The 16,802-nt window shown below is 40.7% G+C and overlaps 1 protein-coding gene and 1 non-coding gene across 2 annotated transcripts; both read left to right on the forward strand.

Annotated features, from left to right (window-relative positions):
- Positions 1-176: 176 nt before the first annotated feature.
- nt5dc2 (5'-nucleotidase domain containing 2) lies at positions 177-15,570 on the forward strand. The gene is made up of 14 exons (XM_048241838.1): positions 177-1,280; positions 1,953-2,137; positions 2,868-2,942; positions 3,291-3,346; positions 3,752-3,845; positions 4,441-4,569; positions 5,469-5,529; positions 6,181-6,283; positions 6,598-6,699; positions 9,644-9,725; positions 10,542-10,628; positions 11,334-11,474; positions 13,391-13,455; positions 14,593-15,570. Exons 1-14 carry the CDS (start codon positions 917-919, stop codon positions 14,852-14,854), a joined length of 1,806 nt encoding a protein of 601 aa, XP_048097795.1. The 5' UTR covers positions 177-916; the 3' UTR covers positions 14,855-15,570.
- A 964-nt stretch (positions 15,571-16,534) lies between these two features.
- trnah-gug lies at positions 16,535-16,606 on the forward strand. Its single transcript has one exon. It is a non-coding gene; the product is annotated as a tRNA-His (tRNA).
- The last annotated feature ends 196 nt before the right edge of the window (positions 16,607-16,802 follow it).

Consider the following 16,802-nt stretch of genomic DNA (forward strand, 5'->3'; position numbering starts at 1 on the left):
TTAATCATTATGTTAAGCCCACCTAACGACTCTACACGATTTGATTGGCCTGATAGAAGTTTAATTTTTCGAGCTCACAAGCCAACGGAGCGTTGCTAGACTAGCCCTGGAAGCAAATGTAATTTGCTGCCGCTAGGGTGCGTCTAGATTTCTATGCTATGTGGCAACACCACGTGGTGGTGTAGTTTGCTATTGCTTTTGAAGATGATCACACTGGCACAACAACCATATCACGGGAACCCTAAAATGTAATATTGCCTATGGTTAGGTCCACTAGATTTAGGGAGGTTGCTGAGTAGGAGGCTGCTTGGATGGTATAGATGATGGGATGTTGCATAAAAGACACATTCGTGTTTGTCGCTGTTCAGTCTAAATTTGTACTTAATTGGTTTGTAGTGGGTATGTTGCATTGTTTATGCCTATCAATTTTCCATTTCCTCTCATACAATAATTGAATGGTTGGATTATGCCCGATTTTATGTTCAAATTCATTGAATCCTCTGTTTTCCAGTCGTAACATCTCAGTGGGTCAGGGTGACTTCCGAAATTCATCATCTACCCCCTTCCTAGACTTCGGTCACGTACCACATGTAGGCGGTGGCATAGATTTCGCTTGCTTGACTCGTTGGTTTAACCAATCAAAAACATGCGCATTCAGTTCTCTGCCATTTATCTCGCCACGTATTGGCTAGACTGGCATGTACACACCCATTGGTCAAGAACAAAAGCAACAACATATCTTCCTCAGATGATTGGTGAAAGGGTTCAGTCTTTTACTGTCCTCGCTGTTACCATTTAACTTTATTTCAGCGACCTGCAGCGGGACCACGAGCAGCGCTGAACATATGTAACTGTTAGGTGTTTTCATTGTACAGTTGGTCTTTGCTGGAGTTGATAAACGCGAAGTACACAGAAGATGTCACTCAACATTTCCTACCAGAAAATTGGAGCGCTTGGCCGTGCATTGTGCAGGAAAAGTCGCAGGACAGCAACTTGCACAGCATCGAAGATTCCTGCCTTCACATGTGGCACGTTAGCATCGAGTGGTCTGGATGTTAATGGAAAGAAAAGCAGCGAAAATGCTGCGAGTGGTGACACTAAAGTGAGTGGTTCAGCAGGCTGCCATTCATCTCCAGCTCCTCACAGGCACCAAGCTGGAAAGAAGAGAGACGAGGAATTGCTTTCCATGTCGGGAAGAGCGTATTCCTCCACAGCCCCTCAAGTTGATCCCAAGACTTATCTTTGGGCAAGATACAATGAAATGAAACGACTCGTTCACGGTACGGTAGTAGATTGCCTTTGTGCACGACTTCACCAAGCATGCAGACAATGGAACGCCATTTCGCTCTCAGTTTCACTCTTAAACCAACACCAAAGCGTTTTTTGTACCTTAAGATAATGTTTCCAAAATCGTTGCAGTGGTTCATCAACTTGTAACAGGGTGAACGGCACTTCTGCATTCGCTTTGCGGCCCTATATCGGCTATAACCGCACTATGTAAATTTGCCAGATTGGGTTGCGGGTCTGTAGTTCAATGGAATGAGACATACGAAACTACGACTGGCATCTGATGTCGCAATACATCGTACTTTCATAAATCGTGCAACATATTCTATCTTGTCTGTGGACATCGTTATTTGCAAAGCCGGTGCTGGATAAACAAATAGAGTGCGTGCGACAGAGGGAAAGTTCTTTGGTGTTGCTTTAAAATTGTTGTATGTTGACTAGAAAGATGTGTGAATGTGAATGTACGAATTGATTTGTTCATCATCCCTGAAACCAAAAAGCAGAGTTGGTCATCACAATGGCAAATTGTTATGTAACATTAATTGGGACAGCCTGTGCATATCCTTCCTTTGCGCAAAGCTGCTTAAAGTTCAAGTAAGATCAAATGAAAATTAAACCAGAATATTTGGTTACATTAAAATGTATTTTTCCTGCTTTATCCACAGATCTTATCCCTCCAGGGGTTTGCAATCTGCTTAACCCAGCCACAATTTATGCCAATAATGAAGTTCATCTAGATGAAGTGGATATCTATGGGTTTGATTACGACTACACCCTGGCCCTGTACTCCAGTGCCCTTGATGAAATGATCTACAACAAAGCACGGGACTTCCTTGTCGAACATTACAAGGTCTGTCTGCAGTGCCCAATCTCTCATCACTGTGAAACATCCTACATAAGGCATAATATGTTATCTTTTAGGTTCCTCTAGACATGTAGTGCAACTGTCCACAGAAACATCTAGCAAATTGATTTTTGTCAGTGAGGATGACAATTCACCTTTGATGAGATTACAGAGCCACTTTGAAGTTGATTCATACTAGGTTAGTGCAGTTACTCCATGTTCTGTTTTGTAGACACATCACAACAGTTCTTGGATAAAGAGTATTGTATTCATTGTTCATTGGAAATACAATTAGATAAGTGACTGTTAAAGGGAGGAACTAGAATAATTTGCTAATCAGTGTACCCAGCATCCTGTTATGTCTATACCACTAGATATGGATCATTCACTACTGATGGCAGCAGAGCTCAATCAATGAACCTACCGGTACATTTGCCTCAGGTCTCATTGCCCACAAAGAACTCCCAAACATGGACATCATAATGCACTCTGCTGTGGTTGCCACTCTAATCAAAAGCATGAGGGCCTTTATTGACCCCTTCTGACCTGGAAGAGATTAGATAAAGTTGGTCACCAACTTTCAGTAGCAGAGTTTCACAACAATGGACTTTCAAAATGTTCATATACCAAAGATGGGATACAGGCATCAGGCCTAGTTGTGGATTCTCTTCTTGTAGTCCTTTCAATATCAGATGCAATACCCTTTGTTTGATTTCCCTGTTTCCTACTCCTGCAGTATCCACAAGGTATCAGCAAATATGACTACATCCCCAACTTTGCTGCACGAGGGCTGCACTATGATATCCACAAGGTACAGACCTGCAAGCGTGTACTTTTCTCTCCGTGGACAAAAATGACTGGTTGAGTTTGAAATTGCAGATAGATAGATAGATAGATAGATATCCATACATCCATCCATCCAGGTAGGTCTCAGTAGCATACAGACATCACACACAACATGCACTTACAGCAGAAAAAGTAAATATAAGTATATACATATATGAAAACTCCACTGTACAATAGAGACAGTAGAAGATAAGAAAATACTAAATATTCTATATAAACTAAATTAAAAATCCACATAGTTTGCTTAAGGATGAATTATGCATTATGCTTTGTTGTGATAAAAACACTCATAACTAATATTTATTTGCCATAGGGACTTCTGATGAAAATAGATGCCTTTCATTATATACAGATGGGGACCGTGTATAGGTGAGAAATCTGTGCAATTTAATGTTCTTACTCTTACATACATCTGCACACATTATTCATTGTAATAAATCTCGAGTTTAAGGTAGAAATGCATTGGTTTATGTGCACCATTTTCTTTTAATCCTCCCCGAGCCTCAATATAAACTTCATTCATAAAGTTTATTGTGAGGCTCGGAAAGATTCAGCACCCTGTTGAGCCTATACTTACGTAGGTGTTGAGCATGTTAGTCGAGTTATTTACACATGTTTGGATGATCACAATCTGTTCATTTGCCAACATTTTTGAAGGATCTTGCAACACGATAATGTAATCTGTCTGTTGGTGTCTGCAACTAAACAAATGCAAGCTGTGTGGGCTTGTCCTCCACTCTATCTCACTGACTTGAACCCGATTAATGTCCTCAGGGGTTTGAAGGCTGTCCCTGATGAGGAGGTCACGCAGCTTTATGGGGGCACCAATCACGTCCCTCTTCACCAAGTCAGCGGGTTTTATGGGAAGGTCAGTGGAGGACGCCCGCCTGAAGACTTGTGTTTACTCACAGAAAGGGATGCAGACAGGTTTAATAGGTCCATGTTTTATTGTGGTCCCCCTGTGGTCTTTGCCTGTTCTTCTGTCTTCAAATGCACCGGAGACGCAGAGGTCCTCATAAGCTATATTTATTTTTGACTTGTGTCCTTCTCTTATTTGAGAATGGTAATTAGTCATAATCAAGGTTGCAGACACTAATGCAAGTACTGTATCCCAGTGAGGTCTGTTTTCAGGAGATAAAGGTTGAACAAAACTGATTTGAAGCAGATTGGCTTTGAGTGAAAATTTTAATTTCAGTTTAGATTTCACATATTCAATTTCAGCAGCTTTAAGCTTGCAAGAATGCTTGTATCTATGACTTGACAATTTTGTAGGGAACAATACTGGAGAGAGTATTTTGTTGACATTGTTTTCAAATCCTTCTGCATGACCTTATTTTGCGATATCTAGCAGTCAGCTAGCCTTTGTTTAACCGAATCCACTCCCAGCATGTGTTCAAATTCACATCACCCGTTTGTAATAGACTGTTCAGCTCTGTTGTGTGCTGTCTCTCCCAAACTGGCAGGGGCCCAAAATGAAACAGTACATGGATGTGTTTTCAATCCCAGAAATGACTCTGCTAGCTGCTGCCAATGACTTCTTCATCTCCAATGACATCGAGTATGACCCCGTGCACCTCTACAGGGACGTATCGGTGAGTGTATTCGGCCTTTTCTCCTCGACCCTCATGTTAACATTTAGATGTTGTAGCCCATATGGTTGTTCCAGTAGTTTACAAAAGTGGCTTCTAAGCTGCCCTCAGGCTTAAGTTTCGACCTAGGTTATAATAGCTGTTGTGAAGTGGATATAATCTCAGAATGTGTAATTTATTACTGATCTGCACTTGCATTTGACCTTGTTTATTTTCTTGGACAGTGATCCAATGCAATTTGTTTCCCTAATGGGCTTTAGATGTTTACTCTGTCCAGACTCCTATCAAGGGGGGAGCTTTTTGTTTGCAAACTTTTTGGTCAGTGTGCCAGGGGGAGGTCTTTTCTTTTTGATTCCGATCAACCCCCACCCCCCATCACACACCCCATCGCAGTGAAAAGAGTCGCTCGCTCAGTCAGTGACTAAGTCCAACTGGCAGTGCTGCTGAGGACCCAATTTAACTGCAGGATCTGGCAGCACCCATTCCTTGGCTCTTTCACACAACCAAGCCCCTTCAATGGCTTCATTCTGGAGTTGCATAAAGAGTGTAATAAATTGCAGGGGCTGGATGGGAAAAGTTAGTCTCATTCCACACTTCCCATATCATCATCCTGGTTTCAAATAAGATCTCTTTGGTTTCAAAAATAGGTGAAGGTTTGCTTTTTCTTTCCCTTCACTCTCTTGGTGAAAGCCACTGTGGTACAGGGGAACAGGGTGTACTGTACATTCGCACTGGAATGCGAGTCGGTCTCTAGTGGTCAGCTCGGACGCCTTATTGGCAGCGGCTGGAAGCTGTGAGGGAGGAAGTGGGAGTGTGAGAGAGTGTGCTTTTGATCTGAGTATGGAAAAGAGGATGAAAATGTCATGATCTGCTGTGTAAACATGAATAAAATGTCTTTGCAGGAGGCCATAGGGATGGTCCACATAAAGGGGTACATGTACAAGTGGATAATGCAAGACCTCGGTGAGAACACCGTACTTCTACGATCATCACATTTGTTTGCACCCTCTTCAGTGGTGCAATAAAAATAGGCTGAAATACGAGTTTTACAACTGTCAGTTTACAAATGCAGGGATATGTTGTAATGTTTTTCCAGTCCTTTTATGTGTTCTAACATTAAAGTCAAAAGATGAGCCTAACTACTCTAATAGTTAAATGTACAAGGACTGCAATGTCTTTTCACCTCTTCATAAACCGTCCCTTTCAGCCAGTTATCAAGTGTCTGTCCAGCTGCGTCTTACAACGTTGTAATAATACATGACTGTGTTGTCATAAGAAATAAGAACTTTTGGAATTACAAGTGCTGCAGTGATAGATGTTGTTGACTGCGAGACCAGAGATATCAGTTTCTAAATCAAAATTGAGGAAGAGCGTTATGCAACACTGCTTCAAAGGAAATCACATACTTGGACTATTCCATTTCCTTGCACAGGGAACTGTTTTTTTATCTGTAATGATAATGTTAGGCAGACATACCCCAGAGGCTCAATCAAGCCAGTTCCCACAGCTGTGTGGTCTGAGACATTAGTGTATTTTGCTATGGACATGTAAGAGTGCTGAAGGTTGAGTAGTTGAGGTTGGTTGAGAATGTCTGCTTGTATTTTTTCCCCCCAGAGAAATACATCCTCCGAGGGGATGAGACCCATGCTGTCCTGCACCGCCTGGTGAATCATGGGAAGAAACTCTTCCTGATCACGAACAGCCCTTTCAGCTTTGTGTGAGTGCACTCACTAGTTAAAGTGTACTGATGTGCATACTGTCTAAATAAATATTAATATGAATACATTATGCCATCTGGGCTCTTAAGAAAACAGAACATACAGAAGTTATAGTTCTTCATTTAGAAACACCTTTACAACGTAATCGACAATTTTTTCCCAGTGCACTTATAAGTAAATATCAAGATTATTTTCTGGTGATGAATGCTGACACATGCACAATATCCAGGATCCACGTTAGCCCTGTGGTATGACTGGTATGAGATGTGAGGAGCCTCCTTGTTTCACGATGGTCATTCTTTTCCATTTGCAGGGATAAGGGTATGAAGTACATGGTTGGGAAGGACTGGAGGGAATTCTTTGATGTCGTCATTGTTCAAGCAGACAAACCACACTTTTTTAATGACTGTGTCAAGTGAGTATCGCTGTACTGTATTTACACAACAAATCTGCACATTACTGTGTATTTTTTTTTTTTTTTTTTTTTGTCATCAATCCAAGAGTATTTTGTCCAGGTGGTGTTAACTCTTACATGTCAGTCACATTTGGGCTGCTAGATTAAAACCATTAGGTTATGACGTAATTGTGTGATTAGAATCTCTGCATTTTTGGAGTATATAGTCCAAGGAATTCGATTAGGTTATGTCGGAATTCTGTGATTGTCGTCTTTGCTTCTTTGTTAAATTCCAAGTTGTCCATGGAATTCCACATTCTTCATTATAGCTTACCTCATTGGTCTATTTCTGCTTGCGAACACAAGGACATCCATTAACTTAAATGTAAATGTTATAGTTATCACTTTCCCCTCTGTTAGGGTTATGAATATAACAATTAAATGTTATAGTTATCACTTTACCCTTTCTTTATTATGATGACAATGTTAGTGTTGATGACAACACTGTTAATGATGACCGTGTTAAAATCTGAATCGAGTATCTCATAATCTCATAATTACATAAAAAACATCATGTTATGCCCATGTGATGACGACCCATATGAAATGACACCCAACATAGTGTGCGTTTGAAATACAAAGCCAATGAGAGCAGCACTGATATGTTAGTGTTCTTGGGTATGTATGTCTCTTTCTTGTGTGTTCATTTGTAGTGACTGTCCTTGTGTCCTACACAATTGTTGAAGTAAGGGATAATGGACGACATGGTGGTCTGTTCACAGAAGTTAATGCACGGCCGAGGTTGTAAAACTGCCCCGACGCGAAGCGGAGCGTAAGTGCATTTATTTCTGTGAACAGATCACCGTGGAGCCCATTATCCCGCTTATTCCACTGTTGACTCTTGCGTTGTGTTCATTTCCTGATACAATGTTAACGTTTTAATCGCTAAAACTGTCTTGTTTGTAGAACTAATTTCTTCCGACACATAGGCTATCAACCAAAGATTCTAGAACAGAGCAAGATAGATTACTGGCAGGAGAATACGTTGGATATGTTGAAGTACGTTCTATGACTCTATGGGCGCCATTTTGGTAAGCTCAGGTGTCGTCACAGACGCTGGCTACCGTGGGAATCATATGGCGCTGATCCTAACATGTTAACAATATGTATTCTGTAAAGCTGTATTTTTGAAATTACGTGAAACCAAATAGACCACACCATGTCTAGACCAGTTAAATATATTTTGTGTGCAGCAAGTATGTAGAGGAGGCTTACTGTAGCAAGCAGTGTGCTGTATGTATGTGAAGTGATGACACAATGATGTAAGTGTGTGTGTTGGGGATGGGGGTGGGGTACTGGAAGAAAGAAATGCAAGGAAATTATGTCATGGGTCATGGAGGATTTGTCAAAAATAATAAATAAAAAGTGCAGTAAAAGAGGGGAGAAGTCAGATATGTGTGTGGGTGTTTTGGCGTGTGGGGAAATTGGGAAATGGGTAAAGGGGGCACCAACAAGGAGCACCCAAGGGATGGGCAAGTGCTAAAAGTCCCTTAGGTGTGTGTGTGTGTGTGTGCAGATCCAGGTCCATCATGAGTGCTGAGGAGGAATGAGTGCAAAGTCAGTATAGTGTGAGTTCAGAGTTGGGAAATGTTTGAGAGTGCTGAGGAGTGAATGTGTGCAAAGTCAGCATAGTGTGAGTTCAGAGTTCGGATGGCCTGGAGATAAAAACTTCTCCTGAGTCTCTCAGTTCTGGCTTTGTGACTACATAGGCGTCTTCTTGATTTCAGCGGTAGGAATAATCCATTGTTAGGATAAGAGTCCTTCAGAATCTTGTTGGGGGTAACGTGTAGTCTGCATGAAGTTCTTGCACAAGCCACCGTTTTGATTTCCTTAGGGGAGATGCGGGCTGAACCCGCTTGAGGGAGAGAGGTGCAGGGAGAGAATAGGTGCTCTACGCACATCTCTATGAAATAATGTAGCCTAGACTAATACATATTTTAATATTTAAATAAGCAATCATGGAAACAATAAGTCAATAGGCTAGACAGATATTGTGAGTAGGCCTAATGCAGGAATGGACGTTACAGTTATTCAGTAACTATAACGAATTACTGAAATTTAAATTGTAATGTGTTACCTTTAGACTACTTCGTTTCCCAATAAAGTAACGAAATTACAGTAGCCTAACACGTCACCCCCAACACTGGCCTATTGAACTTTGGTGGATGATGGACAGTGCCCTAGCCTAATTTACCCTCGGAAATAATTCTAGATTGTCTTTATACAATATATTTAACTGGCCTAGACATGGTGTGGTCTATTGGGTTTCACGTAATTTCAAAAATACAGCTTTACAGAATAAATATTGTTAACATGTTAGGATCAGCGCCATAGGATTCCCACGGTAGCCAGCGTCTGTGACGACACCTGAGCTTACCAAAATGGCGCCCAAGAGTCATAGAACGTACTTCAACATATCCAACGTATTCTCCTGCCAGTAATCTATCTTGCTCTGTTCTAGAATCTTTGGTTACTAGTTCTAAATGGATGGTTGCTACGGCCAAAGGCCAGTCGTTAGTTCTATCTCTCCCGTTGTCAAGCGGGCGTATCCCAAGATTTTGATGAACTTTAGCTTTGAAACATCGCTATTTTACTTAGCCTGCTTCATCCATCTAGCTAAAAGCCACCTCCGTCATATGCTACAATGTTGCCATGTTCTGAACGTCTGCATTTTACAGCTCGGATGCAACGTGACAGTTCATTTAAACTTCACAACGAGTTAGGTGAATTAATATACAAGTGTGATACAGCCAAAAAAATGGATCTACTTCATAGGTGTGCAAATAACATACGGTTAATGGTCGTTCTAAATTACGTACAGTAGGACAATGGGGAAATTCAACCAAGCAGTGGAATAAAACATTATAATATTGTGCCCATGTAAATATGACACTTTTTTTTGCAGACCATTCAGAAGATTGGATTGTAATGGAGACCTCCAGTGGGACAAGATCAAGGCTTTAGAGAAGGGACAAATCTACAAACAGGTATAAATTAATTAATCTATATTCTATGTACTTTAAATTTGCTCCCTATATCAGTTTTAATTTAATTTATAAACAGGACATTGTTTATTACAATATACAAAACTCTTCTACATGACCCTTTTTCTAACTCTGTGACTGCAGTATTATGGAAATAGTAATACTGGCCAAATATTTTTCCTCTGGGTAGTTGAAATAACACGAAAATTAGATTTTTGATTATTTGTTGTAGAGACTAGGACATGGGTGTCAACACCGGGAACAAAATGTAAAGCCAACTTTTGTGGGGATATGTGGAAAGAGCTATTGTTCTTGAACTGGGCCTTTTTAGGTTGCTGCTCTTACAGAGATCTGTAGCCATACATATGCAGCTACAACAGAATTATGTGCATTTCTGACACCTTGGAGGAATGGACATTCACAAATTACAAATTCATCTCATTACAATTCGAAAAACATAAGGCACATCACTCCACACATTTGGCTACAGCATTGTCTCTGTCAAATTAAAACATTCAATTGAAGTCTATTCTGGAGCATGTCCCCTCTTTTTCTTCACTTTCTAAGCTTGGCAGTTGCAGTCCCCCCACACACACACACACACTTTGTGCAGGAAAACCACTGTTAGTTTGTTTGTCTGAGGACTATCCAGTGAAGCCCTGCCCTTTGTTAAGCAAGTCAATGAACCACTCTTTTAGAATTAGATTAACAGACATTGTCATGGTAAATTCACGTCAATCCATCTTAATCTCACCATTATCGTGAAGGGGAAAAAAGTAATTTAATCTAAGAGCTTTGTATGCATGCCTCTCGTTTCAGGGAAATCTTTATGACTTTCTACGGCTGACAGGTTGGCGGGGATCCAAAGTGCTCTATTTTGGAGACCATCTCTACAGTGATTTAGCTGTGAGTCATTCTCACATCTGCTTGCATAGTGTGTGTTGATGTAGGTCTGTTTCCCCAACATGTTTCCAATGGTCTTCACTTTTGCAGACTTTTGCAGTGTTTTCCAGCTAACAGATTATTGTTTAAACTTAAGTGTACTATAAACAAACTCCAAACACTAGTGGGCTTTTATTCATGTCTGTGTCATGCCAGTCAAAGAGACATCCAACAACACTGGGAGTAGATTAGATTCCATTTAGAGTAGATTAGTCCATTTAGAATAGATTAGATCAGTGTTATCATGGAACTAATAGAAAGAAGTCCATTAAAGCAAAGGAAAGCAAAGTGTAAAGCTTGGTCACTGGGCTCACTTCTGGCACTCTCGCATCAAGGCAAGGATAAGGTTAAAAATCCTTCATTTAAAGTTTGGGCATAGCATGGGTAAAAAATGCCAACCGGTTTCAACCCTCACTGGGTCTTCATCCGGGTGTGGTCTTTTTTCTACTACTTTCACAACCTGAGCATTCAGGGTTACCCAAACGGAGGCTGAAAGCTTGAAAAAACATCAGTAAACAACTGCCATAAAACGGAAGTTGATCTCTTATTAACAGACGTCATTGAAGTCTTTGAGGGTTCAGGGCTTAGACCTTAGGGGGGATAATTGAGATTCACCTTATCTCTGTCCTTTGAAGCCCTAAGCTTGGTCGTTTCACTGTTCTTTTGCAGGACCTTATGCTTCGCCATGGCTGGAGGACAGGCGCCATCGTGCCAGAGTTGGAGGTGGAGACCAGAGTGGTAAACACAGAGCAATACGCCCAGAGCCTCACCTGGCTGCAGGCACTTACAGGCTTACTGGAACGCTTACAGGTATGTGCAGAAAGAATCAACCCAAGAAGACAGCACAGTACTGTTTCTGCTTCTGCAAGCCTTTAAAGGTGGATCAAGTTTTCACATGTCCTGTGTGTTAGTCGTCTGGCTCATAGCAGAATCCTTGCGTGTATGTGTACTGTTCAGAGAATTTTTTACATAAATATGTTTTATGCAATGGGGTTTGACCGGTCATTGCAAACTCAATGTAAAAGAGTTCGTTTAAATATTTCTCTGTAAAAGAAAAGAAGTTGAGCAATTCAGAAACTTTGTGACGGGCATGACGCAGATAACAAAAAAAACTTACAGCTGACAAATCACATTAGTAAGGCCTTTATTTAGTGATTCACTCTGGAAAGCATGGGCATGGGCAGAGGAAAGCATGGGCAGAGTTGTTTTCAGGCTGAAGGCCAAGCCTCAGGGACGTGCACAGGAATTTTGAGGGGCAGTTGCTCTGACCTGAAAAAAGCCCCCCCCCCCACCCCACCCCACCCCAAAAAGAAAAAAAACTCACGGGCTATATGCAGGACTGAGAATAACAGCGTATTTTTACAAATATATACACAAAGAAGTAAAACACTGAAATACAGCACTGAATCACCTTAATTATCATTATTATTTTAATGCCCACTAGTGGTATTTATGTTCTGCTCAGGCAAGATCTTTGAAATGACCTCTAAAATAGCCTATGTTTTTTTAGATTACAATAATTTAGCATGCAGCTCTTTAATCCTGTACTTTCTAGCATGGTCCTCTCATCTCATATTTGGTGATCATCACTTAGGCCTTCCTGTCCTCTGTGCCTCCTCCTGGTCCACATTTTCCTCACATAGTCTGGAGGCTTGTGACTGCTCCTCATCTTAAATGTAATGTAATTATGAAACATTGCCATTAGTAGGTTAAAATATGAGTCTGATTAATTAATCAATTTGTGTCGGTGTCATGTCATCTTTATCACAGTGCAAAGTCTCTGTTTCTCCTGGCTTGGCTTTTTCGCAGCCAACCCTGCAGTGATTGCTGCCTCCCTGAATTGTCTCTCCCTCTCCTGAATCTGACTCTTTTCAGTGGGCATCTTGGCTTCAAACAAAACCCAAAATACTAGTGATAGGATTTAGGCATTTAACCATTTTGAATGAAATAATTAATGTGATGCATTACTTCCATCATTCATTGTTCTTGCTAAAACGAAATGTGAGAAACTAACTATCAGCAGACATGTAGCTTAGTTTGCCTAATGCCTACCAAAAAAAATAGTAGCCTATAGGCTATGTGATAACGGACTGCTTCTCTGCAAGCTGTCTGATTATTTAGGCTAAACGTGGCAAACTCATCAAGTTTTATGAAATGAATTAAAATCTTCATAAATCCAGGCTGACAACCGCGAAAATCTCCTTCTAGGGCCGCTAACGCAGGCTCAGCTCAGGTGCCGGTCGCGTGCAGCGCTGCAGCCACGTAAACAGAGTTTGCCCTTCCCTTACTGACTTTCATTTTCAGTGCCCGAATGGAAGTGAATGAGGCTTTGCAATTTTTTTTATTATTTTTTTTATTTTATTTTTTTATATAGGCCTACGTGAAATTCTGCATCCATTGTACGATTTATTTATTTATTTTCCCCATTGGAAGGGCAACATGAGTCAAGAAGGGCATATGGGCAGTTGCCCGGGCAACCTGAGCAACCCCCCTGTCCACGTCCCTGCCAAGCCTTATCAAAAACATTCCAACTTTGGTGAGGTTTTTGCTTTGTCATAGATTCTTGACACAAATAAGAAGTATTTTAAAAAACCTCAATGGCTGAATGGCTGTCATCTCGTGTGGTCATTACGGTTATGGTCAGTACAAAGCCTGATGAAACCTTAACATGCATTAAACTGCATTAGAGAGAACAATATAATACCATTGTGATTCCTGTTTTATAGATGCACAAAGACCCAGAGTCTAAGAAGGTTCTACAAGACTGGCTGAAGGAGAGAGAAGAGCTGAGGTAAGTCAAATATGACTCATGTGCAGTTGTCCTGTTTTTCCAGCTGGTGGAAAGACAAAAAGAATTGGGGTTAAAACTTAAATTACTGGTAGATTTTAAAACCAAATGAGTATTTTTTTTAATCAGAATGGTTGGGAGAGGTGCATTTTAAAAGGCGATGGAACAATTATTTTGATTGTGTTGGTAATTTTATGTTTAGATAAAGTTTTAATTACTTAAAGAAGCACTATGTAGTTCTGGTTATTCCTTCGCTGTTTCTGGGTTTTCGTCGGATTTGGGCTCGCAGTTTTCACTACACAGCTCCCCCTGCAGCTTCGGTAGCAAGTGACTGTTACACTAAACCCCCACTAGCTAGCGAACTAGCCATCAAGAAACCAAGCTACACATACAGGGCTCACAATAAAACGGTCGAGCAAACACATTGTTCAAGAGACTATCAAACCACATTACAAAGACGAAGTTCACCCAAGGGTAGGCTACTTACAATTTCAACAGCAACAAAGCCAAGTCGGCGTCCATTTTGCAGTCTTCTTCGAAACTCCAATCTGACTACATATTCGAGGCGCGATTGGATACTCACTGAGTCACATCCGGATTTACCCAGACTGGGTCCAGAAAGTTGCATATTCGTTTTTTCCGCGGAGAAGCGATGGGGGGAGACGAAGCACCCACCAAACAACCCAGAAAGTAGAACCATCAGAAAGACTCAACCTGCATAATTAAGGTCATTTTTGCTAAAATTGTTAGCCTGGGTTTTCCCATGCTGCCTTACACGCGCAATTTTATTCACGCTGCTAGGTAGCCTGGATTCTATGTACTTCGTTTTCACCTCAACGAAGGAACCAATCACAGAATGGAGGGGGGGCAGTAAGACTGACGACACACCGAAGCCATTATGAGCTACGTACAGACTCATTTGATAGACATTCGTAGCGCCCAATAAACGGCTCTGGGCATTCGTAAACCACGTTTCAAATACGAGAAAATGAATGTCTAGTTCCCAGACCCCATCTCAATTAGATGAGGTCTGATGTTAGCCAGGCTATAAAATTGTTGCATAGTGCTTCTTTAAATGTCTCAGTATTTTGTCCCTGATCTCTCATTGGAAGTTTCCTTTGTTTTTGTTCCTGCTCACAGAGCTGTCACAAAGAACCTCTTCAACCCTCAATTTGGAAGCATTTTCCGTACGTGCCACAACCCCACCTACTTCTCCAGGCGTCTGTGCCGCTTCTCTGACCTTTACATGGCCTCCATCAGCTGTCTGCTGAACTACGACCTCTCCTACACCTTCTACCCACGCCGCACCCCACTACAGCATGAAGCCCCTCTGTGGATGGACCAGCTCTGCACCGGCTGCATGAAGACTCCATTCCTGGAGGAGATGGCCTACATCCGTTGACCTAGAAGTCATAGAATCGTCTTATATTCCATGGCTTTGGCGCCGATTAGGACCTGAAATTACTTCTAGATGAGTGCTGAACCTGACTGTTATCAGGAACCGGACATGTGCCGAGCTCTTCAGGCGGAAGAGAGTTCTGCTAACGTGGCAGCCTGAGTTATGGCTGTTCAAGCTGTGGCACCACCTTCTGGAAGAGCAGATATATAGCATTTTGAAGAACAAAATTGTGCAAATAGTAGCACAAACTTAAAAGTTTACTTATAGGTTTCCTGCAAGGATACTGACGGGTTTCCTTCAACTACCTGAAAATTGTTTGTTTTTTTCCCTGAGGTACTTGGCATACATGGTGGTGGTATTTTTCGTACAATAATTTGTAGCATACATTTTGTTGCATCTCCACTTCTAGGTCAATTGCAACAGTTGTTGGATATGACTGTTACAAATTGAATAGCTAATTGTATTGTCAGTTGATTTCATGTAGACAAGGTTGAGTTCTCTAAACATTTACATTTTCTAATACTAGTAATGAAAAGCTACTTTCAATTTGCATGTTTTTACATAACATTTACATTGGGCAATCTGTTACATGGCTTAACACTTTATTTTCTAACTCAACTTATTAATAAAGAAAAGATGATTTTGAACCAAGTTTTTACATTGGCATTTTCCCATGAACTTTTGTAAATGTTGGAGAATAAATTGTTGATCAAAAATTATTTTGAAAATATTTATTGAACATTGACAGTTTTATTTCTCCCTGTAATAGACAATGGATGTGGTTTCTTTATATTGTACATACCCTGAGTTGATGAGTTCTGTTTACATGGACATTAATATTCCAATATTAACCCGATTAAGACAATATTCTGAATAACTGCCATGCAAATAAGGTTATAGTCTGAATCTGCAATAATTGAGTCATGAGTATTCTGATCTTAGCACATAGTTGTATGCATGCTGTATAAAATAGATGTGCCTTAACCTTGTCGCCATTAGCGCAGTTTGGTTGGTTGTGTTGAATGCTCTGCTCTACCTACCTCAGAAATATGTGCATAGATTAAGGTCAATTAAAGAGGAAAGCTAAGGCTACTGACTGTACCAGATTTCCCCTTAATCCCCCCCCCCTTAATCAAGGAATCCCTGAAATAACACCTTAAAATAAAATTAAGATATACTTAAATAGTCCTTAATTAGGCCTTGTCTACCCCATTAATCACAACAAACAAAGCCCTGACTTGATACCTTAAATTAAGGGGTCACACATAAATGGAATTTTAAGGAAAAATGAAGGACCTGTTTTACAAACCAATTGTGCCAATTTAATTAATCATGTGAGTAATTTAAAAAGAATTCAAGATAAACACGAATTCACTTGCGCGGACGGAAGACGAACATGGAGAAAAGCTTCACGGTAGGCCTACAACATCTGTATCGCCAGCAGTGCCATGGGAGTGTCACCGATTTGTTTTTTTTTTTGGTGGCTAAAGCCTAATGTAACAACGTTAGTTAGCATCTACTTTGAAAACAACTTTGGAATTCTTGCAGTTCACTGAAGATATTCTATTTTGTATCATCTTGGTTTTTCTAAACAAATATAAAAAAAAAAATTTAAAACGGTTTATCCGGAAAGGCTATTTTACCACAATTTATCCCCGCGCCAGCATCGCTGACAAGTAGCTCGCCGTGATCGTATAGTGGTTAGTACTCTGCGTTGTGGCCGCAGCAACCCCGGTTCGAATCCGGGTCACGGCAGTGTCAGCAGATTTGATTTTTGTTCAGAAATCATAAAGGTTACTTAGCAGCATCTGTATTCAAAGACCCTTCAGTGATCTACTGTGAAGATCACGGAATTTCACTACTGACCCTTTTCCCACAAAGACTCTTCAGTGATCTACTGTGAAAATCACTGAATTTCACTATTGTGATGACAACTTATAATACAAATTAT

Source organism: Alosa alosa, chromosome 4, assembly GCF_017589495.1.
Source record: "Alosa alosa isolate M-15738 ecotype Scorff River chromosome 4, AALO_Geno_1.1, whole genome shotgun sequence".
In the NCBI taxonomy this organism is placed as follows: domain Eukaryota; kingdom Metazoa; phylum Chordata; class Actinopteri; order Clupeiformes; family Clupeidae; genus Alosa; species Alosa alosa.

Coding starts and splice junctions, on each gene's coding strand:
- nt5dc2 (XM_048241838.1), top strand. CDS start 917: ATGTCACTCAACATTTCCTACCAGAAAATTGGAGCGCTTGGCCGTGCA. Junction 9,726..10,541: donor AGGGACAAATCTACAAACAG/GTATAAATTAAT, acceptor CTCTCGTTTCAG/GGAAATCTTTATGACTTTCT. Junction 10,629..11,333: donor ATCTCTACAGTGATTTAGCT/GTGAGTCATTCT, acceptor GTTCTTTTGCAG/GACCTTATGCTTCGCCATGG.